The sequence below is a fragment of the Zalophus californianus genome, chromosome 6, assembly GCF_009762305.2.
Source record: "Zalophus californianus isolate mZalCal1 chromosome 6, mZalCal1.pri.v2, whole genome shotgun sequence".
Taxonomy (NCBI): domain Eukaryota; kingdom Metazoa; phylum Chordata; class Mammalia; order Carnivora; family Otariidae; genus Zalophus; species Zalophus californianus.
The window spans coordinates 112,450,970-112,476,212 of NC_045600.1; the positions used below are offsets into that span (position 1 = coordinate 112,450,970).

Sequence of the window (25,243 nt, forward strand, 5' to 3'; positions counted from 1 at the left end):
CTGTTAACAGTACAAACACATGCACAGCCTTCTCTGGCACTTTCTGCTTCAGTGTAGGCAAGGAGGTGTCGGGTAAACTGACTTGGGCCCAGCCATGTGGCTTCTCCTTCTGCCTTGCTTGTTGCTTTCTTGTGGGCAGACAGCTTCAGGATGGGCCTGCTGAGAACAGAACCTCCCATCTCTTCTCTCACCACGTGACAGGATTCATTAACGGAACCATCCTGCATCCTGGCCACGTTCTCTCTCTCTCTGTGGTTCTCTCCTTAGACCTTCTGTACAATGCTGCTGGCTAGAGATCCCAATATTTCAATATGGGGAGGTTTGGATCATTTCTCATAACCTTGTAAGATGTAATGCAATATCTAGTATGTAAGTGCTCTAAAGATGTATAAACGTGAAGTGTACACTGAAAAATAGTTAAGATGGTAAATTTTGTTATGTGTTTTAACATAAAAAAATGGATGCATGAATTATCTGAATAGCTGACCATATTATTGGCTGTTGTTCTACTTTGTAGGGTAGACTTTTACATGTGGATTTTTGTTGCCTTCAGTACATTGGTAAATTTATTACTCATAGTCATTATGAAAAATTGCATAAAAGAAAGGCTTTATTCCTCTTATTGTATATACTTATAGGTAGGTAGGCTGTTGTGAAATAGATCTGTAGGCCGTATTCATTTGTAGGCCTACTCTTGCTACTGGGTGGCTCAGAGAACAGAGGTGAGGTAACCCAGCAGGAATTACATCTTTTAATTCCTTTCCGTCTTGGGTGTCCTTCTGAGACCAACTGACTTTGTTCCGTTGTCATGACTCTTTCATTATCCTTGACCACTTTTTGACCTTAGCTTCCTTAGTAACAAAATGAAGGGATTACATTAAATGATCTCTGAGGGGCCTTCAAGCTCTTAAAAAAAAAGGATCTGTAACCTCCTGGGAACTCTGGTCACTGGTTTCCCTCTTGAATGTGTGGGCTTCAGCCTCTGCTGGAGATGTGGGAGCTCGGCTGTGCTGTGGAGATGTATTGCTTGTGCCCTCTAACTTTAATGGAAACTTCATCAAGATAGTAGCTGTGTACTGATTTGGTGGATGATATACTCAATGAGAAGTTGTTAATCTTTTGTTTTCCAGACTCTTATTTCAGCTTGTCTTTTTTTTTTTTTTTTTTTTTTTTTTGTCGTTTGGGTCTCAGGTCTTGATCGGGGGACTGAGTACAATTTCCGAGTGGCTGCTCTAACAGTCAACGGCACAGGCCCGGCTACTGACTGGCTGTCTGCTGAAACTTTTGAAAGTGACTTAGATGGTAAGAACAACAATCTACAGGATTGGGAGAAGCTAGGTACTGACTGACTGTAATCAAATTAGTGAAACTGGAAACCCACAAATTTGGGGGCGTTTATGGCTTAAGTCTGTGCACTTTACCGTATTACACGGCTGTCATTACTGTAATGCAGCGAGTCTCCTAGAGAGCTGCCCCCGCCCCCGCCCCCACCCTCACCCCCACCCCAGTGGCTTTTATGACCTGTCCCTTTCAGCAGGACCAGAACAAATAAAAATGTACAGGTGCTTTAAGTCTAGTTTTTTATCAAGGCCACTGAATAGATGAATGATCTGAAATTTAACACTGAGCCACATCAATCCACCTTTTTCAGCTACAGCTTTCCTTTTCCCTTAGTCCTGGACACCTTGCCCTTTTTCTACCTCTTTATTCAGTGAGTACCTTTATACAGCTGTGTATATGCCTTTATGAGACACAGGTGCTACACTTGGGAGACAAAAGATCTGGGTCCTTATTCTCATTCTTGGTTTGCTAATTTTGAAATTTAGATAGCAAGTTATGCTTTGAAGTAACGGATTTGAAAGATATACTATAAATTGCTACCTTTTTTAAGCCTCTTAGTCTCCCACCATTTAAATCAATATGTGATTCTAAAGTTTCCTTTTTTCTGACTTATATTACTCAGGGGAGTAAATAATAGATACAATTGCTGTAATGTGATACTTGATCATCTGTTGACAACAGGCTTCTAATTAGTTGGTCTTACGCCTTTCTCATTCCACCTAGGTAAGTCTGGGACTCAGATGTGAGACCAAGAGGAATGAATAACTATTGAAAGGCAATTTGTTTCCCTCCATTGGGTAGAGGTTCTTAGATCTCTTTGTCTTCCCTTCCAAATTAATACTGCATTGTCTTATATTTCAGGCTGTTTGGATTTTGCTTTCTTCTTAGAATATAGTAAAACTATGAGCCATACTTCACTATACATACAGATTCTCTGTGAATTCTTGGGCATAATGGAAAAATCTTAGCCCCAAATAATTTGGCAGGAGGCTAAACACTATGCCCCAAGGATGGTAAATATTCTAAAGTCTTGCTTTTCTACTTTCCTTCCCAGAAACTCGTGTTCCTGAAGTGCCTAGTTCTCTTCACGTCCGGCCACTGGTCACTAGTATTGTAGTAAGCTGGACTCCTCCAGAGAATCAGAACATTGTGGTCAGAGGTTATGCCATTGGTTATGGCATTGGCAGCCCTCATGCCCAGACCATCAAAGTGGACTATAAACAGCGCTATTACACCATCGAAAATCTGGGTATGTATGCTAAGTAGAAGAAGTAATTGCATATGGGATTTCTTTCTTTTGACATTTGATTGTATGATAATTTTATTTTTACAGAAAACTTTAAAATATAGTACAAAGAGGGGTGCCTGGGTGGCTCAGTTGGTTAAGCGTCTGACTCTTGATTTTGGCTCAGGTCATGATCTCAGGTCGGGCTCTGTGCTGGGCACAGAGCCTGCTTAAGATTCTTTCTCTCCCCTCTTTCTCTGCCCCTCCCCCACCCCACTCACACTCTCTCTCCCTCTCAAAAAAAAAAAGTACAGAGAATTTCTATATATTCTTCACTAAGAGTCCCCAAGAGTTAACATTTCACCACATGTGCTTTATCATTCTCTGTCTTCCTGTACATATATATTTTTTCACCGAACCATTTGAGAGTAAGTTACAGATGGGATGCCCCTCCACCCTCTGATACTTTAATGTGCTTTTCCTAAAAATGAGGAATTTTCTAATATAACTACAGTACAGTTATCAAAGTCAACAAATTAACACTCAGACAATATCTCTAGACTTTATTTATATTTTACTAGTTGCTCCATTAACGTCTTTATAACAAAAGAAAAACATTGTTTTCTGGTCCAGGATCACTTGTTGCATTTAGTTATCATGTCTCATTAGTTTTCTCTTGATACAGAACAGTTCCTTGTTTTTTTCTTGAATTTTATGACTTTGACATTTTTGATAAGTATAGACCATTTATATTTTATAGAATGTCTCTTAGTTTAGACTTGCCTAATATTTCCTCAGTACTCTCAGCTTATGCATTTTTGGAAGGAATAGCATACATACATTGTGTTCTTGTCAGTACATCGTATCAGGAGGCACATGAAAGTCTGGTGCTAGTGACGTTAACTTTAATCACTTGGTTCAGAGGGTATCTGCTACATTCCCTAAAGTTATTGTTTTCTCCTTCAGAATTAATAAATACTTTGTGGGGGAAATACTTTGAGTCTTTGTAAACATCTTATTTCTCGTCAAACTTTCATTCACTAGTTTTAGCGTCTTTAGTAACAGTTATTACTGTGGTGTTTCCCAAGTGAATTTCTAATTCTATTATTTCTTCTACATTTATCAGCATTCTTTGATAAAGAAGAGCTTTCCTTCTCTTCCTTAGTGAAAGAATGGCGAATGGGAGTCTATGACTGATTCCTCTGTTTGACATCTTCCATCTTTCTTTGAGCACTTTCTTCCTTTTGGACACAGTAAGATATAGTAGGCTTATCTGATATTTTCCTACCCTTGGCCCTTGAATCAGTCATTTCTCCAAGGAATGCTGGTTTATTTTATGGAAAATGACATTTAGAAACCAATATCTGAACACTATACACACTCCTTGTTATCAGGGTAGAAAATCCTCATGCATCTATAAAAAAGGCTACTAAGACTATAAGTGAGTTCAGCAAAGTCACAGGATACAAATTTAATATACAAAAATAGTTATATTCCCATGTACTAACAATAAGCAGTTGGAAGTTGAAATTAAGTCGTACCTACATAGCATCAAAAAATATGAAATACTTAGAGATAAACTTTAAAAATATGTACAAGGTCTATACACTGGAAATTAGAAAATTATTGCTGAGAGAAATTAAAGATGACTTAAATAAGTAGAGGTATCATGTTTATGAATCGGATAATATTATTAAAATGACAGTTCTCCCCGGTGCAATTCTAAGTAAAATCCTGACAGACTTTTTTATAGAAATTGATAAACTTAATTCTAAAAATCAAAGGAACTAGAATAACCAAACAGTTTTGAAAAAGAGAAATCAGATCTTTTCAACAATTCTTCAGATGTCTTCTAAAGACCCACATTACCTGATTCCAGGACTTACATAAGGCTACTGTAGTTGAGACATTGTGGTGGTATTGGTGCAAAGGTAGGTGTTATAGATCAATAGAACAGAATGGAGTCCAGAAATAGATCTATATATATGTGGTCAATTGATTTTTGACAAACACAATAAGATAATTTAGTGGGGAAAGTGTAGTCTTTTCAGCAAAAGGTGTGGGAAGAATTGGATATCTGTATGAGAAAGAAAGGGAACTTTCCTTGACCTTTATTTCACATCATACACAAAAACAGAGCTAAATGCAAGAACTAAAACCATAAAACTTCTAGAAGAAGACAGGAAAAAACCTTCATAGTTTTGAGGTAGACAAGTGCTGTGTGTGCTGCCATCTCAACATTTCCCCACACCCTGGAGGAATCCCACAGAAACGTTTTTCAAATCTTCTTTCCTTTCTCTGCACTTAAGATCATGCACCGTCACCCTTGACTTTTTTTTTTAAGATTTTATTTATTTATTTGACAGAGAGAGACACAGAGAGGGAACACAAGCAGGGAGAGTGGGAGATGGAGAAGCAGGCTCCCCGCCGAGTAGGGAGCCCGATGTGGGGCTCGATCCCAGGACCCTGAGATCATGACCCGAGCCGAAGGCAGACACTTAACCGACCGAGCCACCCAGGTGCCCTGAATTTTTTAAATTCTGGAGAATGTTTTCCTAAGTGTTTTCACTTGTTTCCTTCCTTCAGATCCCAGCTCTCACTATGTGATAACCCTGAAAGCCTTTAACAACGTGGGTGAGGGCATCCCCCTGTATGAGAGCGCTGTGACCAGACCTCACACAGGTAAGCCATCCTGTCCGCCTCTGTCTTCAGCATTTTTTCCAGCAGCTTATGTGGAATGTTGGCATGATGTCTGTCCCATAGGTATCAGTGAAAGGGAAAGTATATGCCAGCGTGGGCTGCAGGCTTCATATAGGAAAAGAGGCTTTCAACACGGAAATTTCCATTAATTTCTGTTTTGCTTTTTAGAAAATGCTAACAATCTAGTCATTCATATAAATAATTCCATGTAGAATGTAGCACATATTTTTAATATGTTGGGATCTAGAAACCATAGTTTTGAGAGAGTTACAAGTGATTTGGGGGGCACCTGCGTGGGCTTAAGTATGGTTAATGGTTAAGTATCTGACTCTTGATTTTGTCTCAGGTCATGATCTCAGGGCGGTGAGATCAAGCCCTACATCAGGCTCCGCGCTGAGCATGGAGCCTGCCTAATATTTTCTCTCTTCCTCTCCCTCTGCCCCTCCACACCCCTAAAAAAAATGATTTTCATCTTTTGGTCATGGAGTTATAACCAAAATGAGTGAAAAAAATGAACAGGTCTCCGTATCTCTGGAGGAATTAGATAGGTTACTAATGGTCTCAATAAATGTGTATGATCAGTGAATCCAGCATTTTCTTTACTAGTCACCTGAGTTGATTGGGAAAGTATTCTTCTATTTGCTTTTCATTTGCTTTTTATATAAAGAGTATAAAGTCAGTTGTACTATCCATTTGATCAACTGTACATTTATTGCAAACGAGACCAAAATATTGTTTTTTGTAATAAAGAAATATTCATATAATGTAAAATTTCTGTAGATAAAACATCTAATATAGGGCTGAATGAGAAAGTTTATTGAAATAAATATATTAGACTTGTAAATTTTTCTAAAGGGTCCTGAAAACCCAAGAATTTATTATTTGCAGAAATGCTCTTTCCCCATTTGTTTTCCAGAGCTGTGTATCTCTATTGCCTGCTGTATTTTCTGGATACTTTGTGTAATAATGCAAATTTCACATTATTCTTTTTAAGAAGATCATCTCTGCCCCCTTTTTTCTTTAATGCTTTTACTTAATAAGACCAGCATCATCACTACATGTTTGGTAGTTCTGTCCTGTCTTCTCCTGTGTGCTTATAATTTATAAGTTCTTTTGCAAAGGGCTTTGGTATTCCAGAAAGGAAAAAAAAGTAAGATGAAAAAGAATATTTAAATAAGTGGTTTGCTACTTTCTTAAATTAGCCTATAATAGAAAAAACTGTTTTGAAATTTTCTCTTATGTCACTTAAAAATATAGCCTTCTGGTTAGAAGTATACAAGGAAATGTTCCTAAGTCATGTAACCTTGTTATCTTTTCCAAGAGTTATTACAAATAAAAAAAATTTCTCAAAGAGGTCTAATGATTTTTGCACCTGAAGGTGCATTTTCTATAACTAATTGGTTTGTTTCCTGATCTTTGAACAAAGCCCTTGACTAATGTATGCTGTTCCTCTGTTACTTTAGTCCTCATTGTGTAGGAAATACACAAATGGAGACTATTACATTAGTTTGGCACTTATTCATAAACAAGGTTCATGCCATTTCAGGTTTTGAGTTACGGGAAGGGCTACTCTCCTTAACCAGGTGGGAAACCCATTTTAAAACCTTAACTTAAAATAAATCAATATGTATGTACTTAGAAAACCTGACCAAGAGTTGATAAAGCCCAGTGGATCCTACTGTATTGTCCTGGGCTCATGGTCCTTGGTGCATCTTCTAACCTCTGTTTTGACACTGAGCTTAGAGAAGGTGTCAGCTGCATATGGCACAGGACGTACATGAGTATAGACTTTTCTGTCAAATAAGTATTCTGATTTCTAATGTTCATAAAGGCTGTCACTTGGACCCATAAGTATGTCATTTCACGTAACTGATTGGGATTCATTAGGTGGGTTATTCTCTGATTCTACTGGAGAAAGCACAGCAGATATTCCCTCATGGTGTCAGCCTACCTTTTCCTCAGGAAGAGTAATGCCCTTGAGTTCCTTTGCTTTATTTGGATGTGAGCCATTTTGCTTTTAGACCCAGGACATCAGCAGATCTGAACTGGACCCTGTGTGGATATCAGATAACCCTAAAACCAAGGCCAGGCTTAGTTGCCATTGGCTGACATTCAGGACTCAGGCTTGAGAATAGGACCCTCACATGTTCATTGACCTGCATTGATAAGCCATGTCCCCAAAATTCAGTCACATTCACCGAAATACCAAAACAGATCATGAGCTTTGTGTTGCTTGTTCTGAAATTACACCCTTGATTTTAAAAGTACTTTGTATCTTCTCACAATCCTTTTTGGAAAGGAGATAGAATTTTCAAGTAATTTAAAGAAATTCAAGTATGAATATGTTAATATAATCATTGGATTATCAATTGTTAATATACCTAGAGAATACAATAGAGAATATAGTTAATTATTTCCCTAGACATTTTCCTGCAAATTTTTTCTGAAAGAACACAAGTGGAAATATTCTTTTTAATGAATGGTGGTTATCTTTTAACTCCGGATTCTCTTTCTCTTTCTCCATTTCTCACCTTTCATTCCATTATATTACCCTGCATTTTCCTTTTCTTTTATTTTTGTTTATGTTAAAATGCCACTTCCCTTTTTTAATTACTTTTTACCCAGACACTTCTGAAGTTGATTTATTTGTTATTAATGCTCCATACACTCCAGTGCCAGATCCCACTCCCATGATGCCACCTGTGGGAGTTCAGGCTTCCATTCTGAGTCATGACACCATAAGGATCACATGGGCGGACAACTCACTGCCCAAACACCAGAAGATTACAGATTCCCGGTACTACACAGTCCGATGGAAAACCAACATCCCAGCAAACACCAAGTACAAGGTACTGGCACATTTGCTCTAGGTGAGAAAATTTAGCTCTTAATATTTCCTAATTCTAAAGTTCTTGATTCTTATGCTTCCAGAATGCAAATGCAACAACTTTAAGTTACTTGGTGACTGGTTTAAAAGCAAATACACTGTATGAATTCTCTGTGATGGTGACCAAAGGTCGAAGATCAAGCACATGGAGTATGACAGCCCATGGGACCACCTTTGAATTTGGTATGTGTTGTCTGAATCTTTGTAAGACGTGAAAGCCAGTGGAAGTCCAGCTAATGCTGGGCCACATTCCAAGTCATGAGACTTCTCATCACCTGCTTCTACTACCCAAGGAAAGAATCAAGGGCATGAATTAACCCACTTATAGAACGTAGTGAGCAGCACAGCTGGAGTTCAGTGTTTGCTTTTTCAGCTGATGAATTAGGTTTCCTTCGTCACTGAACAAGAACATTAGCAAATAATGGGATTATAGAATGCAAAGTATACTAGATTTTAGGAATCAAGGGACTTGAGTTCCATCTCAGGTCAACCAAATACTGACTGTGTAAGTCATAAGTAAGTCATCCAGCCTATCATTTCTTCCATCTGCAGAAGAGGGGTGATAATAATATCTGCTTTTCCTACCTTATAGGGTTATTGTAAGGTAAAATGAGCAGATGAGAAAGCACTGTGTAGATGTAGAGGATTACTGTTATTAATCCTGCTTTATTGCTAAATTGAGATAGAAAAAATGAAGTGACTTGCTCTTCACCAAGCCTCTGCCAATGCCATGCTTGCTAGAGCCTCAGAACTTTACCAGGGAACCTGAAAGCTGCCCCAGCAGCCTTCTTACAACCAGTTAGTATCTGGTAAAATCCCATTGGGGCAGCCTAAGGGATTTTGTCTGTAAGTAAACATGAAAGATAAAAGACACCTAGCAAATTAAGGGGAAAGCAGGCTTGTATCCAAGTTTGAGATTTTGTTTGCCTTTTGCTCATTTGTAGGTCTGCCCTCTACCTCTTGTACTTTTCTAGCATGGGGATATGTGTAACCATTGGGAGCCTCTGTCCCTTCCAGCCTTCTATGGCTTTTTTCTCCTGTATATAAATAATGAAAAAATGGCGCTAATCAAGTCTCTCCAGACTGGGCTTGGCCCTGATGTCTTTTTGTCTCCTGCACAGTTGGTTGGACTTCCTACAGAGAAAAGGGGTTGGATCTGGAGAGCTTAGAAATAACAGTGCATAAAAGTTTAAATAGACCTTGAGTTTGCTTTCTTTGCTAGTTTTAAGAATATCTTTTTGCTTCATTCCAATCCATTAGTTAATAAATAATATTATGTATTTTCTTAGGATGTCTTCATTTCACCAGGCTTCCTTCCATTGTATGCTAGGAAGATTCCAGTATTTTAGGAAGAGAAGAGTAAATTTAAGGATGTACTTAATTTGCTCATTTCTATACTAGTACATTAAAAGTTATTAGCCATAACATGGAAATAAAAGAAATGCAGTGTTGTTTTTATTGTTGGTGTTGTTTCATAACAGCTTTGCATTTCAGAGCAATAATCTCAAATAGTTGACAGTGCAAACTTAAAATGAAAACAGCAATTTGTAACTCATTTATTCTTTGAGGGAATAGGGGGTTTCAAACATTATGTTTTGTTTGGAGAGCCAACTATAAGTGAAAGAGAAAATTATTTTACACTTGAAAATATTCTAACAAAATAATCCAAATTTGGGGAGGGGGGAAGTCATCTTGGGCAAATTACATAACTTTTTTCATTGTCGATGCCCTGCTCTATCAAGCAGGGATAGTGGCAGCTGTCTTTCGAGTTGCCATAAATATTAAGTGAAGTACTCTTTATAAAATGCCTGGTATAATGTAGATACTTGGTAACTAACTACAGAGGTCTTTTGATTTCCTTACCTAAGAACCCTATAAATCCCTGATCTCCAGCCCAAGATACCAATTCTATATCCTCATAGTATGGTGTTTTTTCTTTGGTACTTGGCATATTCTTCTTCTTCTTTTTTTTTAAAGATTTATTTATTTATTTGACAGAGAGACAGCAAGAGGGGGAACACAAGCAGGGAGAGTGGGAGAGGGAGAAGCAGGCTTCCCGTGGAGCAGGGAGCCTGACGCGGGGGCGGGGCTCAATCCCAGGACTCTGGGACCATGACCTGAGCTGAAGACAGACGCTTAATGACTGAGCCACCCAGGCGCCCTGGCATATTCTTCTTTTTATTGGATCTGTTTACATGTAGACTATGAGTTCTTTGAAGCCAGGAGACTTTAGCTTTTTTGCCTTATACTTCTTATTGCACCTTATAAAAGGAAAGGGTTGCAGAAATAGTGAATGAAACTGGAATGGACAGGAATTATTGAAAGTGTTATTATTTTGTAGTTCCTACTTCTCCACCCAAGGATGTGACAGTTGTGAGTAAAGAGGGAAAACCTAGGACCATAATTGTAAATTGGCAACCTCCCTCAGAAGCCAATGGCAAAATTACAGGTAAGATGCCTTTGAGTGTGTATCTGTTCTCTGTTCCAGTCGTGCAGAAGCATTCCAGCCCAGTACTGTGTAGTTAGGAGAAGTGGGAGTCCAGAGGTTGGCTTGATCATTTTATGAGGCACAGGGAGTCATGATGGTCCTTGAAAGTGGACCAAGGGGGTGCTGTTTGCTCATATTAACGTAAACATGAATTGCCAGTTGGTTGTTCTGACTCACTGAGTGAAAGTCTGATGGGTGTTGTTACATTAGACAGTCTTTGGCTACATTGGGACCTTTTGGACATACTTATTTTCATCAGAAAAGCTGTTCTTCTCTGCCTCTGACTAGATGATCACCATGGAAGTTAAAGACCCTGCCTGATTCTACAGGGTAGTACCCAGTAAATACAGATTCAGCTCTTTTAACCTGAAGCCCCAAAAAGCTCATTAGACTTTTAATTCCGTTTTTCCCCCAGGCCTGCTACTTCAGCTTCCTGTGCTCTAACACTAGAGTTAGAAGTTTGAATTGGCCTAGGCCTTTGAAGGGGCCTGGGATTTTTCCTTGGACTTCCAGAGAACTTTCCACGTAGAGGACACTATGTTTTCCTCAGCTTTATCAGGGAGGAAAGCCTGAGAGCCTGGGATTTAGCTGTTAATTATTCTCGTCGGAACCTCTGCTCCATGTAGGTGTATCCTGAGGAACAGGAGTTTGCTTTCTGATGTTCCTTTGTATGAATAAGGAAACTGAAAGCATGTCTTAATATTGTCCTGCTTCAACTTTCAATTAGAATTTCTTCCCATAAATCCCTGGTGTCATTTTTTAGGTTTTTGAACTTGCCTGTTCTGTAAAAGAATGAAGCTTGACTTGACTTGGATTACATTTTATTTTGTCTTCAAAAACCAGTAATGATGCAGTCAGTGCATTTTTGGCTGTGTAGGTCAGGTAGGCATGTGGGTGTCTGTTCTTGCCTCAAACATGGAGACTGAGTGCCCCCTGGTGGGAGTAGCAGGTGATGTTTCACTGTGACTTCACCCACTTCAAGTCTGGGAGAGCTTTAATAAAGGTACTGCCCACATCCCCAGGTCTCCCAGGAGTTTTTCTTCTGGGAAATCACATTGCAGAGAGCTAAACAGCATGTTGGGCCAGTGTCGGTTTTCAAAAGTGCATTATTTTAATCATAGACCCTTGATGGGTACATTATTCAAATATTAAGATGTTGAAATGATTGGATTGTTTTCCTTATATTTCTTAGCTTCTGAGAGTTCTCAACCCTATATTATTATCATAACTACTTTTATTGCTTCAACTACTGATACAGATGATAACTTATAACCTGGCACTGTTGAAATTGTGGTTTTCTCTTTATGATGTTCAGTGTAGCATTTTGAATGCATTCTACTGTTGGTCTTTAATCAGTAAGTGGTTCTCTACTTGTATATGCTATAACAGATACCCTTATTGACTTAAGAAAAGAAAAGGCAGGAATAAGATATCTTTTCTCATTTCCTCGTTTGGACAGGTTACATCATATATTATAGTACGGATGTGAATGCGGAGATACACGACTGGGTTATTGAGCCTGTTGTGGGAAACAGGCTGACTCACCAGATACAAGAGTTAACACTTGACACACCGTACTACTTCAAAATCCAAGCCCGAAACTCAAAGGGCATGGGGCCCATGTCTGAAGCTGTCCAATTCAGAACACCTAAAGGTAAATCTCCACTAAACAGCATTTTATTCTATGTCTCTTTAGTGGGGCAATGCTTGCACATATCACTTTAGCATATAGAGACTATGGAGACTATAAGAAGCCCTGATGGGTCCCCGCGTGTGTGCACCTAATCTCAGCTGGTCCGCCCGAGACCCACTGAGCGCCAACCCTATTCCCCCGCGCGGTCCCATTTCCACTCCAACAAGATGAAAGAGACTATCGTGAACCAGGAGAAACTCGCCAAGCTGCAAGCACAAGTGCGCATTGGTGGGAAAGGAACTGCTCGCCGAAAGAAGAAGGTGGTTCATAGAACGGCTACAGCAGATGATAAAAAACTTCAGTTCTCCTTAAAGAAGTTAGGGGTAAACAATATCTCTGGTATTGAAGAAGTGAATATGTTCACAAGCCAAGGAACAGTGATCCATTTTAACAACCCCAAAGTTCAGGCATCACTGGCAGCGAACACTTTCACCATTACAGGCCATGCTGAGACAAAGCAGCTGACAGAAATGCTACCCAGGATCTTAAACCAACTCGGTGCAGACAGTCTGACTAGTTTAAGAAGACTGGCTGAAGCTCTGCCCAAACAGTCTGTGGATAGAAAAGCACCACTTGCTACCGGAGAGGAGGAGGATGATGAAGTTCCAGATCTTGTGGAGAATTTTGATGAAGCTTCCAAGAATGAAGCAAACTGAATTGAGTCAACTTCTGAAGAACATAAAACTTGAAGAAGTTACTGGGAGCTGCTTTTTTATATTATGACTGCTTTTTAAAATTTTGTTCATGGATCTGATAAAATCTAGATCTCTAATATTTTTAAGCCCAAGCTCCTTGGACACTGCAGCTCTTTTCAGTTTTTGCTTATACACAGTTCATTCTTTGCAGCTAATTAAGCTGAAGAAGCCTGGGAATAAAGTTTGAAACAAGGTTTATTAACCTTGTTAGTTAGTTCTTTGCCTAGGGAAAAAAAAAAAAAAAAAAAAGAAGCCCTGATGATGAGCTTATGAGCCACAGTGTGAACATTTATCTCAAAATGATCCCTCACCCACCCATTGACCACCAAGTCAGTGCTCCCTAGGTTACTGGCCTAACCGTATCACAGACAAGGCTGTTCAAGGCAGATGGATTGCAGTGATCTCAGAGTTTTTACCAGTCAGATCAGATGTGGTTCTCTTGGTTCTCAGGTAGAGTAATAGCATGTTATTGTGATGGATGATTCCCTTTCCAGACATGCAGGCTTTTAACCTGAAAGGCTTATTCGTGGACCTTTGTAGAGAGAAAGACACTAACAGGGGAGCTTTGAAGAAAACTCTAGATAAGAAAGTGAAGGTAAAGTACTGAACCAAGTGAGCCTAGGAATAAAATTTAGTTGGGGACTGAGTCTGTGGAAATGTGGAAACCATATATGGATTTCTTTTCTGTTAGTACTGAAAATAAGACTCAATTTGTTTGGAAGTTTGTGGGGTTTTATTTTTTTTCCTTTAAAAATTCTGCCTGTCCCACCTTCAAAGCTTGTGATCCTTGCTCTTGTTTTTTCTCCCCCTGTGCTTGGCCTGTTAGCGGACTCCTCTGATAAAATGCCTAATGATCAAGGTAAATCAGTAGATGGCCTCTCTCTCCTTTCCTCTCTTTTGTGACCTATTTTTATTAGCTTTTTGTTGTTTTTGTTTCCTTTTTTTTCCTGAAAATCAGTCCTATGTGTTAAAATTCACATTATTCATTGGCCAAAGTGGAGTTGAGTCCATGTTTGTGGCACTTGGGGTATCTGAAAAGCTGGGGAACTGACTTAGGGGTTAAATAGGCAGGGGAAAAACTGAGGAGAGTAAACGGAGTTCTGCAGCTGTAGATTGGCCTTAAGTGTGGGCCAGTTTGTCCTCTGTGCTAAGATACTGAAATTCTGTAACAATGATAGGCATTTGGACCAGTATGAGAACAAGCATACCAATTTGTCGTATTTGTATCTAGGATTGCATTAGTATCTCTAAATGAAAAGTTGTAATCAAATTCAGCAAATACCCTATTTTCCTCCCCTCACCAAGAATCTACAGACTTACCCTACTGAATTGTGTGATTATCTGTGACAAAATTAGTGCTATTTATTCTGTTAAATAAGCTTAATTCAGAGCTCTTTTTCTGTTTCTTCCCTTAAATATATCTGCTTGTTTTAAAAGAGAAACAATTTAAAATGGAAACTTAGGAAGTACAGGCTTCAGTGTCACCATTCTCGAAATTGTCAACATAGTTTTTCCACTGTTATTGCTATGGTGGAGAGGTAACTGGACTGTGGTTTTCATCTCTGGGGAGTCAGCTAGAGTTGGTATCTGTTTTCTATACTCAGAGCAATGGAAGTAAAGTTGATGGTTGCTTTCAAGGTCTAAGAGTAGCCTTTAGAAATAAAAAGTCTTGGGGCGCCTGGCTGGCTCAGCTTGGTGGGGTGTGCAACTCTTGATCTTGGGGTTGTGAATTTGAGCCCCATGTTGCATGTAGAGATTACTTAATAAAATCTTTAAAAAGAAAAAGAAAGAAAAAGTCTTTGGATCTTCTTAATGGCAAGGAAAAGTGAGAACTTGAGGTTGCATGTTTCAGGGCTTTGGAAATGTATTTGCACTCAGTCTTTTGTTGTATGTTGGAGAAACTGCAGATGTGCTTGTGTGTATGTGTAAGGCGCCCTAGTGATGGTAGACATTTTGACTTAAGTGTGAGAACAGAAAAATAACGATACTGTGTATGCACAGAGTATAAATGTGCTCATTGTTTTTCCCACACTTCACTGGATAAGCCAGAGTGCAAGTCTTACTTGCACCACACCTCTGGCCTTTAAAATTCTTTACCCATAGTTCTTTTTGGTGTTTGGTTAATCCTTGGAATTTCTTCATAGGTTATATTTAAAAGCAAAAATGCTGGGAAATAGAGGAATTAAACCAACCAGTTTATTGGCAAAGTATATTCTTTGGCAATTATTTACATAATATGATAGTTGGGCTTACATGTGGGCTACCTGAAAAATAAGCACCCTTAAGTCTGAAGAGCCTTACAAGGGCTAAGTCATCTCCTCCAACTAGACTTCATCCCAGTGAAAAGAACAACTGGAATCCTAACATAGGGTTTGTGCCATTTGGGAACAATAATGGCCATGGAAGTAAGGAGATAAAGGAACAAGTATGGACAACAGAAAAGGGATCGGGGACTGAGTTAAATATGCCCTTTTGGATACCCAACAACTTCCGTTACTTTGGGAGTTTTGAGCTTCTGGAAACAGAAAACATTGTTCTCATCTCTATATTTATTCTGTTAAATGAACTATATATAGAAATATTCAGAATTTAATTTTTCATTTAGTCCAACTCTGATAATTTATATAAGTACTTGACATTGGCTGTAATGTTTAATAGAAACATTTTATGCATTTCTAGTCAAGCTTTATTTGTAGAAATAATTATTTATGAGTGTTTTCTGAAGCTTCATGCTCTGTGCCTCTGCAAAGGGAAAGGTTATATTCTTCCCTAAAGATTTATTATGTATGTAATAATAGCAGCTAATATTTGATGAACAACTGCTATGTGTCAGGCAGTATTCAAAATATTTTATAGGAGTAAGTTTCCTTTTAATCCTCAATACATTTTTGTGAAGTAGATACCATTATTATCGCTGCTTTACGATGAAGAAACTGAGACCCAAAGATAATAAATGACTTGCCAGAAGTCAAGTACATGATAGGCCAGTATTCAAGTGAAGGCAGTGTGCTGTATTAACCCTGAGGAGCAGCTTTGACTTTGCAATTCTTTCAGACTTCTTCAGGAGGAATCCAAACCTTGGACTGATGAATACCTTTGCTATATTGGGAAAGGGTTCCTTTTATTTGTTTTACCCAAGCAGCTTTTTCTATAAATGTGAACAAAATTCAGGACCAAGAATATGGATTACTAAAAAGCTGATCCTTGTGTTTTATGAAATCTGTTTGTGAGGTTGTCCCAAGCCTAAGATCGGCAGCCTTATTCATTGTATTTTATGACAGTGGATTAGGAGAGAGTGTCCTCGGTGAGCAACAAGAGGGGAGACTTTGTTTTCCATTCTTGGGTATTTGGGTAACTGAGCAGGAACTGAGAACCCGATTTGAACTTCCATGTGTCTTCTTGCTACTGCTTAGGGTATCTTTATATTGGAAAAGGCAACTTCATAATTTGAGGAAAAAATCCAAACACTACTGACACCTACTAGGAGATCAACGTAGCCAGGTCCTTTGGAAAAGTCCACTTCTGTAATACAGAAGCCAACCTAACTGATCCCTTGGTTCCTTTTCTGAGAGAAGCTACTTTTGCTGTAAGTGCTCTGAGCGGTCTTGCAGGAACTGTTTCCTGGGCAAGAGAAATGGGTGTGTTCCCACCTTATGAACAGCAAGTGGCAGTCTAGTTCCATGCTAGATACAGCCGTGGACCGAGAGTGTCAGCCTTTCAGATGCCTCATTGCATAGAAAGCTATACCTTAGTTTGCTTTGCATAGCTTATTTTGTCCCCTGTTGTTTATGTGCTACTTCATTCTCTCATGGACAGAGTAGACTGAAAATATTTTTTTGTAGAAAACACTCACTAGCTGTGAAGTGGACTCATCACACCAGTGGCTTGAGTCATTACTGACATGATTTCTTCTCCTTCAGCCTCAGGGTCTGCAGGAAAAGGAAGCCGGCTGCCAGACCTAGGATCCGACTACAAACCTCCAATGAGTGGTAAAAGTCTTTCTTACGGCTTTTTTGGCCCACTGTGGGCATGACATGGTTCTGCTTGAATCTCGAAATATCTTTTGTAGGTTCTTTGTGGTGGGTTAACCTGTTTCCTTTTATTTAGTAGTTACCTTTAGGCATTTTCTGGCAAAAGTTTGCTGAATGACTGCAAACCCATTCATTATAAGATCCATAAATAAAATTATTTCTCCACATAGCCAACTTAAAATAAGATTAATTCTAAACAAATGAGTCTTTTGCCCACTGTCTGCCTCTAGAAAAGAATTAGAATCTTGCTCTCAAAAATAAACCCTCTAATAGAATTATCCATCACCTAGAACAAGCCAAAGAAATGCTTTAGAATCATGACTTTCTCCCCACACTGCTTACCACAGTGTTTTAATTTGGGAATTCTAAAAAATTCTTCCCACTCTCCTAGCCAGCTTAAGAGTTGGTGCCTTCTAATTCCTTAATGATGGCACCTACTTCTCTACAGAACTTCATTGTTTATAAGTTACTTTCATACCTGAAATTACATTTGATCTTCATAACACTGAAGCTCAGAGAACAGATATTCCCATTTTATACATTAAGAGACTCAGTGGTGGAGAAGTAATGTGCCTGGATCCACCCACTAATTATGAAAGTCCTAGAACCAAAATCCAGATCTCTGACTCCTGATTGTGACTTTTCCACTATCACACGCAGCCTAAAAGGCCTGGGGTTCTGTACCAGATGTGGGAATCTGAGTCCTGGGCTGAGTTCTAGGACTCTGCGCTTTTCCTCCTGGGATGTGTGTATTATATTTATGTGCTGTCCACAGTATAATATTCAAGGCTCTGAGAAGAGCAGTTGTTTCCTTGTCTTTCATTTATACATTCGTTCATTCACACGTGTTTATAAAGGTTCAGATTCTATATAACAGGCTATGTATGGAAGCAAAAGGAGTAACAAAGCAGCTGACAGAGAAAAGGGAAAGCTTCATAGAAGAGGAGGTATCTGACCCAGATATGAAAGGATGCGTGGAAGATGGCTAAATGTCACGGGGCAGGGGGGTTGAACATTTCAGGAAACACCAACAGCACGTGCAAATGCATGGCAGCAAAAAACAGCCGGCTCTCTCCAGGGATCACACTGCCTGGAGACAGGCTAGGGATTCTCACATTAGAGAAGGTGGTAGGTTAGAACCAGCCTGCCAAAAGCTCAGGTACCAAAGCTACGAAATGTGAGCTTCATCCTGCACATAACATGTGTAAGACTCCTTGTACCACGGGCGAACTGTGACCTCCATTTATTGAGTACCAAGTGTTATTACTCTGGTGAATGAAGAATGAGTTGGGGCTGAGATGATGATGTCAGAGAGAGTGGTTAAGAAGCTGTTGCAGCAGTCCAGATGAGGCTTCAGTAGTGGCCTGTCATAATGTCCCCGGCAGGACATGCTCCCGCAGCAGGTCATTCCTACTCTGTCTTCCATGGGAGCTTTTGGTCCTCTCAGAAGTTAGAGGTCAAATGCAGTTAAGTGGGAATTCGTCTCTGGAAAGAGCTGCCGCCGCCACCTCTGCTATCCCCACACCCCAGCTCCCCAGCCTCTGATTTGCAGTGCCTGCCCCGCCACATACCCTACCCAGTAACTCAGCACTGCTGTTAATAAAAGGTTTATGTAAAGCCCCAATATGGTCTAATTTTATTGGCCCCTAATTCTGTAGTCTTTCCCAAATATAAAAATGTATTATTAAAGGTCGGTATGGACAGTTTAAGTTGTCTATCTGCTTACTTTTTTCTCAGAAATGAGGAATAAATATGATTGAATCAAATGGGGAAGAATAAGCTCTTAAGCCCTCCTAAATCAGCCCAGATTTAGCGCTGTGCTTAGATGTAGCCAATAAAAATCATACAATCAGAAGTTGGAAGGTCAGCTAATGCAGTTTTATGGAAGGGGTTCCCACAATAAGTATACTTTGAATTAGTTCATAAGTTTATAAACCAGGGTTGTATTTAGGAATCACTTTAGGAGCTTTTCTAAAAAAAGATTCCCAAGCCATAGCTTCATGTTAGGAATTTTCTTCTACAATCTCCCAAACTGGTAGAATGATTCTTCTTAAACACTTCTAGAAACTAAACACTCATTACTTTATAAGGCAGCCCATCCATTATTGTACAGATCTGACTATTGTAGAGGAGAGAGGGAATAACTGGAAGGAAAGACATCAGCTATCCTATGGTATCATATCCCCTCTTTTTATTTTTTTCATAGCACTTATTACTAATAATTTCTTATTTGTTTATTTTCTACCCCTACCCCAGCAGTCACATCCTTGTTATACACTGTTGCATCCCTAGTACCTAGAACAATGCCTGGCACATACTAACTACTCAGTAAATATTTGTCAAATTAATGCATATGTACAGACCTACTTTTCCCTGAAACTGAATAAGAGAATTAACTTTGCAAAGACTATATTTATAAAAGCAGACTGTATTTTTCAAGTAGTTTTTGTGATCTCAGACATCTGTATGTGGGGGAAAACTTTAGCTTTCTGTGAATGTACATTTTTAAAATGCTTTTGAAAGTCAGAAAACTAAATTATTTACAAATGGTGCTTTATAAGACAAATGTATGCATAATATAACATAAGACACTGGGGGGGGGGAGGGGCAGACCCTTTATTTGTCCAAGTATAATGTTCAGTATAATTCGAGAAGCTTTTACTGAACACCAGCTTTGTGCAAGGTACTGTGTTAAGAACTGTACATAGTGCATAAACTTGGCTCTGCAGATTACATGAGACACTTGTATCCAAAGCAACGAGTATATTACAGAGACTCTCACATCAAGTTTCCATACTCTTGAGTGGATGCATTTTTGGAATTCTCAAGCACTAACAAATGTACCGGTTTTCCCTCTACAGGTAGTAACAGCCCACATGGAAGCCCCACCTCTCCCCTGGACAGTAGCATGCTGCTGGTCATCATTGTTTCAGTTGGCGTTGTCACCATTGTGGTGGTTGTGGTCATTGCTGTCTTTTGCACCAGGCGCACCACCTCTCACCAGAAAAAGTAAGGAGCCCATGATTTTTGCTATCTATTCTTTTGCTCCTCTGTGACTTCTGTATTTGGAGTTGTACAAAGAGATAAAGTTTACCCTTGAACAATGTGGGGATTAGGGGTGCTGATCCCCCCATGCAGTCAAAAATCTGCATATAAATTTTGACCCCCAAAATTTAACTACCAATAGCCTACTATTGACAGAAAGCCTTACTGATAACATAAACTGTTGATTAACACCTATTTTGTGTGTTGTATATTATATATGTATATATGTTATGTATGCATATATGTATAATACATGTATATTATATACAAAATGTATATATATTGTATTCTTACCGATAACTGTAACCCTCCAGAGAGGTCTCTGAATTGCAGGATATTAGGTACATACCCTCACGCTGGCCCTAACCCCAACCCTAACCCTAGATATGAGGGGGGAAATGGAAGATGCAGTATTTATATATACAATGGAATATTATTCAGCCATATAAAAGAGGGAGATCTTGCCATTTGCAACTACATGGATGGAGCTAGAGAGTATTACTAAGTGAAATCAGTCAGTCAGAGAAAGACAAATACCATACTTTTCACTCGTTTAGAATTTAAGAGGCAAAACAAATGAGCAAAGGGAAAAAAAGAAACAGACTCTTAACTCTAGAGAACACACTGATGGTCACCAGCAGGGAGGTGGGTGGGGGGATGGGGGACATCGGTGAAGGGGGTTAAGGAGTGCACTTGTTGTGAGGACTGGGTAATGTATGGAAGTGTTGAATCACTTTATTGTACACCCCAAACTAATATTACACTGTATGTTAACTAGCTGGAATTTAAATAAAAACATTTTTAAAGATTTTTTTATTTATTTATTTGAGAGAAAGAATGAGAGAGAGAGAGAGCACATGAGAGGGGAGAGGGTCAGAGGGAGAAGCAGACTCCCCGCTGAGCAGGGAGCCCGATGCGGGACTCGATCCCGGGACTCCAGGATCATGACCTGAGCCGAAGGCAGTGGCCCAACCAACTGAGCCACCCAGGCGCCCTAAATAAAAACATTTTTAAAAGTCTGCGTGTAAGTGGACCCCCACTGTTCAGTCCCATGTTGTTCAAGGGTTAACTGTACATGAAAAGTGATGTTTTAAATATTTTTAAGGGAAATGCAGAATGGTTCTTCCTGTAAATGTGGATCAGTGTTCTGGCAGGAAACAGGTGCATACTCAAGAGGGGTGGAAGGAAGTTTAATGAAGGGACCATTTACAGAGTCACAGGTGGGGTTAGGAGACGAGGCAGAGACGTTCAAGGCCCAGCAGCCATGATAAGCCACTGTCACCTGTAGGCCTGAAAGGGCAAGAGGTCTTCCTGAAGAAGAGAGAGCTGTGTTCAGAGGTATGAAGCAGTAGGAGAAGGTTTGACAGGAGCTGGGGGTGCTGGGAGGAATGTGGATTCTGCCAGCCTCTAGCCCCACAGGGCGGGGACAGGGTAAAAACACCTCCTACTCTCCAGTCTCGTGCCTGTTTCTCGTCGGAAGCTGGGAGCAGGGTTGCCAAGTAAAGCAGATAGAGGTCATTTAACTCAACCTCTCGAGTCACAGAGCCAAGTAGAGAATAGATCTGCCGAGGGAAGTGGACTTTGTCCAGCCCAGCCTTGCCGGTAGCTGCTTTGGAGTACTGTTTGGTATATGCACAAGGTGAACCAGATGCACAGGAGTTTATGGGCATTCTTACAGGCTTTCTCACTGCACAAATGCCACCTGAAATGGAAGAAGACCACAGACCTCTTACTCTACATCTAAGTTTAAGAATATTTTTCAACAGGGCACCTGGGTGTTTCAGTTGGTTGAACATCTGATTCTTAGTTTCGACTCGGGTCATGATCTCAGGGTCGTGAGATTGAGCCCCACATCAGGCTTCATGCTCAGTGCAGAGTCTGCTTGAGTTGCTCTCTCCCTCTTACTCTGTTCCTCCCTCCACCCCCTGCTCCATGTGTGCTCTCTCTCTCTCAAATAAATTTTAAAATCCGTTAAAAAAAAAAAAAAGAATATGTTTCAAGAAGTGCTACCAGGTGTGGAAGTTGAGGTTAGGGACTGGCAGGGACAGGTTGGGGGTCAGTGGGGAGATACTGATTTAGTGAATAAGAAAGGCTCATCTATAATGAGGGGTCGAATGACTGCTAGCCCTGAACTCCTCTAGGATATTGAGAGTTGTGGTAATTGTCTAGAGCAAATAGCGAGGTGATTCAGTTATAATACTGCTTGATAACAGCCTATGCTCCTAAACTTGAGAGAGTCCCTGACCCTAGACCACTTTCAACTCACATATAGTATCTGGCCAACGAGACAGATACCAAAAAATAAAAAGATTCCTGAATTACCCCTAATAGCAAAAAACACCTGTGGGCAATAAAATGACTTTAATTGCTGTATCCTAAAAGATCATAAGATGGAGTTATTGCTCCATAAAAGAGAAAGACAAGTTCGTGTCAGTGTTTGTGATTATCCCTCAGACTTGGTCTGCCCAAGGCAAGATGCATGTGTTCAAAACACATTTGTTTTCATATAGACAAGTACAGACTACCCTGTTGCTGCTTCTAGTGATGGCCTTGTCATTTTGTGTTACATGAGGCTTTTAATCTTTCTTTGCCCAAACAAAATAGCTTCCTGTAGCTTGCATTGCCTCTCTTTTCCAAGGCAAGGGAGGGGGGCTCCTTTTATAAGCTCCCTGACCACTGCCTCTTACACCTCTCCCTGCCTCCTTTAGATTATGGAAAACTGTTTCTCTGAAACGTGTCAGCAATGACGTTATTTCTACTCTAGAACTTTTCTGCAAGGTTCCTTTGTTCAGCATTTCAAGTGTACCTACTTTTATGAACTTGGTTTTATATCTAGTTTCAGAAATCTTGATCTCTTTATTTAAAAGAATCTAAAAAAAACAAAGTGACGGAATTCCTTAGTACTTTGGGGTATTTAAAATTCAAAGTAAATAAAAAAATAAAGTACTTCTTCAGATTGAGAGGTAGAAAACTGAGTTGGTAATAGGCTCTGTACTTTGAATCTGCAAATCTTGCAGATTTGGGTCCTTTTGCTTAAAAGAATTGTGTCGAGTCTTCATGGGGCTTTCCCTCTCCCTCTCTCAGTGACCATCTTTCCAGGCATTCCATGAACCACTGAAAAATATGTGTGAGCTTTTCTTAATACTTTTCTTCCTCTCTGATGCCTGAAGTGCCTCCCATTTCAATTGTAGGGGCTTTTAGGCTCTTACAAACTCAAAGTTGACCGAGCATTTAAGGCCTAGCCGCTCATTGCTTCTCAACACATTCCTCATTAGCTACCTCACCCTTAGCAGATGAGAACTACCTCCAGGTACCACCGTGTGATCCAAAAACCTTCTTCAGTGTACTTCCTCCTACCAGAAGCCAGTTCTCCATTTATCCTCTGGATCTCAATGGCTCTCATCTTTCTAAGACCTTATACTTGCTGTTACCCCCTCCAGCACAGCTAACATTTCACTCTCTTGGCTTTGTCCCTTCAGCAGCAAGTGTGCTCACACCTCTTTCATCCTAAGAAATCGTAATTATAACTCCACTGCATGGTTCTCGGCTGTTTACAAACCCCTGTCTTTCCCTTCACCACAGAATTTCTTGATTACGATATACACTCATCCATTCTTTCATTGCCTACTTATGCTTCAGTTCTTGTTAATTTGGATTCTGCTCCTACCACTTTACCAAATTGCTTTTGCTGAGGATTGATGACCTCCATATTGTTAAAGCCAGCAGACTTTTTTTGAATTTTATTTTATTATGTTACGTTAGTCACCATACAGAACATCATTAGTTTTTGATGTAGTGATCCACGATTCATTGTTTGTGTATAACACCCAGTGCTCCATGCAATATGTGCCCTCCTTAATACCCATCACCGGGCTAACCCATCCCCCCACCCCCCTACCCTCTAAAACCCTCCGTTTGTTTCTCGGAGTTCACGGTCTCTCATGGTTCATCCTCCCCTCTGATTTACCCCCCTTCATTTTTCCCTTTACTCTCCAAATGTCCCCCATGCTATTCCTTATGTTTCACAAATAAGTGAAACCATGTGACAATTGACTTTCTCTGCTTGATTTATTTTACTTAGCATAATCTCCTCCAGTCCCATCCATGTTGATGTAAAAGTTTGGGTGTTCATCCTTTCTGATGGCTGAGTCATATTCCATTGTATATATGGACCACATCTTTATTCATTCATCTGTTGAAGGGCATCTGAGCTCTTTCCACAGTTTGGCTATTGCGGACATTGCTGCTATGAACATTGGGATGCATATGGCCCTTCTTTTCACTACATCTGTGTCTTTGGGGTAAATACCCAGTGGTGCAATTACTGGGTCATAGGGTAGCTCTATTTTTAATTTTTTGAGGAATCTCCACACTGTTTTCCAAAGTGGCTGTACCAACTTGCATTCCCACCAACGGTGTAAGAGGGTTCCCCTTTCTCCACAACCTCTCCAACATTTGTTGTTTCCTGCCTTGTCAATTTTTGCCAATCTTAACTGGTGTAAGGTGGTATCTCAGTGTGGTTTTGATTTGTATGTCTCTGATGGCTAGTGATGTGAGCATTTTTTTCATGTGTCTGTTAGCCATTTGTATGTCTTCTTTTGAGAAGTGTCTGTTCACGTCTTCTGCCCATTTTTTGACTTGATTATTTGTTTTTTGTGTATTGAGTTTGAGAAGTTCTTTATAGATCTTGCATATCAGCCCTTTGTAGTGTCATTTGCTAATATCTTCTCCCACTCTGTGGGTTGCCTCTTTGTTTTATTGACTGTTTCCTTTGCTGTGCAGAAGCTTTTTATCTTGATGAAGTCCCAGAAGGTCATTTTGCTTTTGTTTCACTAACCTTTGGAGATGTGTCTTAAAAGAAGTTGCTGTGGCCGATGCCAAAGAGGTTACTGCCTATGTTCTCCTCTAGGATTTTGATGGATTCCTGTCTCACATTGAGGTCTTTCATCCATTTTGAGTTTATCTTTGTGTATGGTGTTAGAGAATGATTGAGTTTCATTCTTCTGTATATAGCTGCCCAATTTTCCCAGCACCATTTATTGAAGAGACTGTCTTTTTTCCATTGCATATTTTTTCCTGCTTTGTCGAAGATTATTTGACCATAGAGTTAAGGGTCCATATCTGGGCTCTCTATTCTG

The 25,243-nt window shown here is 39.7% G+C and overlaps 1 protein-coding gene across 9 annotated transcripts in view; it reads left to right on the plus strand.

Annotated features, from left to right (window-relative positions):
* The window catches only part of NEO1 (neogenin 1), a 241,344-nt gene that overhangs the window by 201,186 nt on the left and 14,915 nt on the right, over positions 1 to 25,243 (plus strand). For 5 of the 9 annotated variants that reach the window (XM_027569922.2, XM_027569929.1, XM_027569931.1 and 2 more), the window contains 10 exons: positions 1,192 to 1,302; positions 2,396 to 2,590; positions 5,153 to 5,248; positions 7,892 to 8,115; positions 8,198 to 8,336; positions 10,495 to 10,602; positions 12,101 to 12,295; positions 13,856 to 13,888; positions 16,950 to 17,018; positions 19,922 to 20,069. In XM_027569922.2, the coding sequence (XP_027425723.2) occupies positions 1,192 to 1,302; positions 2,396 to 2,590; positions 5,153 to 5,248; positions 7,892 to 8,115; positions 8,198 to 8,336; positions 10,495 to 10,602; positions 12,101 to 12,295; positions 13,856 to 13,888; positions 16,950 to 17,018; positions 19,922 to 20,069 (1,318 nt within the window). The remainder of the gene's footprint in view (positions 1 to 1,191; positions 1,303 to 2,395; positions 2,591 to 5,152; positions 5,249 to 7,891; positions 8,116 to 8,197; positions 8,337 to 10,494; positions 10,603 to 12,100; positions 12,296 to 13,855; positions 13,889 to 16,949; positions 17,019 to 19,921; positions 20,070 to 25,243) is intronic. The other 4 variants (XM_027569923.2, XM_027569928.2, XM_027569924.2 and 1 more) reach the window with 3 other exon arrangements.